We start from the raw sequence: 1,526 nt of genomic DNA on the forward strand, positions 1-1,526 counted from the left end.
CCTACATTTTTTTTTATTTACTGCTGAGTAGTATTCCACTGTGTAAATGAACCACATTTTCCTTATCCATTCATCAGTTGAGGGACACTTAAATTGTTTCTGTTTCTTAGCTGCTATGAAAAGAGCAGCCACAGACATGGCCAAGCAGGTATCTCTGCAGCAGGGTGTTGAAACTTTTGGATATATGCAAAGTAGTCTCATAACCAGATCCATATAATAGATTTATTTTTAGTTATTAAATAGTTCCCCATACTTCTACCCACAGGGGTTGCTTCCAGTTTGCAATTCCACAAAAAGTAAATGACTGTTCCCCTTGTCTACACCCTACAATGTCAAATATTCAGCCAAAATTTAATTCTTTTTGAAACCACAGACAAGCACATCCATCTCATTAGTATGCAAATTTGCTTTCTTCTTTAACAAATGATAAATTATATGTATACTAAAGAATTATTTTAAAATAAAATTCCAGTGATTTATTATCAGTAAATGTTTGCTTTCCATATCTATGTTACATACACACATACCTGGGAATCACATGAAAATTCCTACAGTAAAAAGGGGTCATGAGTGGAAAAAATGTAAGAAGTCCTGTTTTGTATCAACAGGGATTATTCTCACCTGGAGGGAGAAAAAGGACTCCACGCACCCGACCTTCTCGGATCTGTTTCCTCTGCACTCCAGGACCAGAGAACCAGCGCTGCACCATCTGGCTGGCCTTGGGTTGAATTGTGGCTGAATCATTTAAGGAAACAGAGTCATACAAATCCAAAGTGATGTAAAAGGGGCTGTTCATCACATCTTTCTTGATTAGCCTCCGGAATGCTGTCTTAGGCTTCAGAGACCAAAAGAGACCCATTGGATGGACCCCTATATAATCGCCTCCCAAAGCTGATGCCCACTCCAGGTCCACCTCACCAGCTTCGCTGGCTTTGTAAAAAGCTCTGGATTGGAACAAATTCTCCTTCTCATCCTTCAGTGTTGCCTTGAGGGTCACTATCTGAGATGGTGGCAGGCCTGTCACTCGGATGGTCACGGGCTCATCTGCAAGGGCAGTTGAGGGGGTGACTATCAGCTGGAACATTGGCAACTGGTGAATAGGTCAAATGGCACTTCCTTGAAGTGAGAGGGGAGAACTATGGGTTGGAGACTTAAAGTCCAAGGAAAGACAGCCAAGGCTGATGTTGGATCTGGTCAAATTAAACTTACAAGGACTTCGATAGAAGATATGCAGAACTCTGGGGAGAAAGAGAAAGAAAGTGAGATATGTATAAAACACTCTGAGTCTGGTTTTATGAGGAACTGAGTTAAATGGCATGCTCAAATTTCAGTTGAGAGAATTAGTAATTCAAGCCAGATCAGACCCATGGTTTCCTATCTTAGCTATTATAACACTGTAGTTTTGTGGTTTTAAATAAATTGAGCATTAGTCCTATTGAAATTATATCCTCCCATATGACCAATTTCACAAATGTTTGTAAGGACTTGGGATAACACATGAAAAATAGCCCCATTCCTGTCTGGAG

The 1,526-nt window shown here is 40.3% G+C and overlaps 1 protein-coding gene across 1 annotated transcript in view; it reads right to left on the reverse strand.

The window, feature by feature from the left end:
- LOC103749095 (acyl-coenzyme A amino acid N-acyltransferase 2-like) overlaps positions 1–1,107 on the reverse strand; it is a 20,248-nt gene extending 19,141 nt beyond the window's left edge. The window contains exon 1 of the mRNA XM_008851907.2: positions 622–1,107. Within this exon, the coding sequence (XP_008850129.1) occupies positions 622–1,084 (463 nt within the window). The 5' untranslated portion in view covers positions 1,085–1,107. The remainder of the gene's footprint in view (positions 1–621) is intronic.
- Positions 1,108–1,526: the final 419 nt, after the last annotated feature.

Source organism: Nannospalax galili, unplaced genomic scaffold (assembly GCF_000622305.1).
Source record: "Nannospalax galili isolate Female #2095 unplaced genomic scaffold, S.galili_v1.0 scaffold125, whole genome shotgun sequence".
In the NCBI taxonomy this organism is placed as follows: domain Eukaryota; kingdom Metazoa; phylum Chordata; class Mammalia; order Rodentia; family Spalacidae; genus Nannospalax; species Nannospalax galili.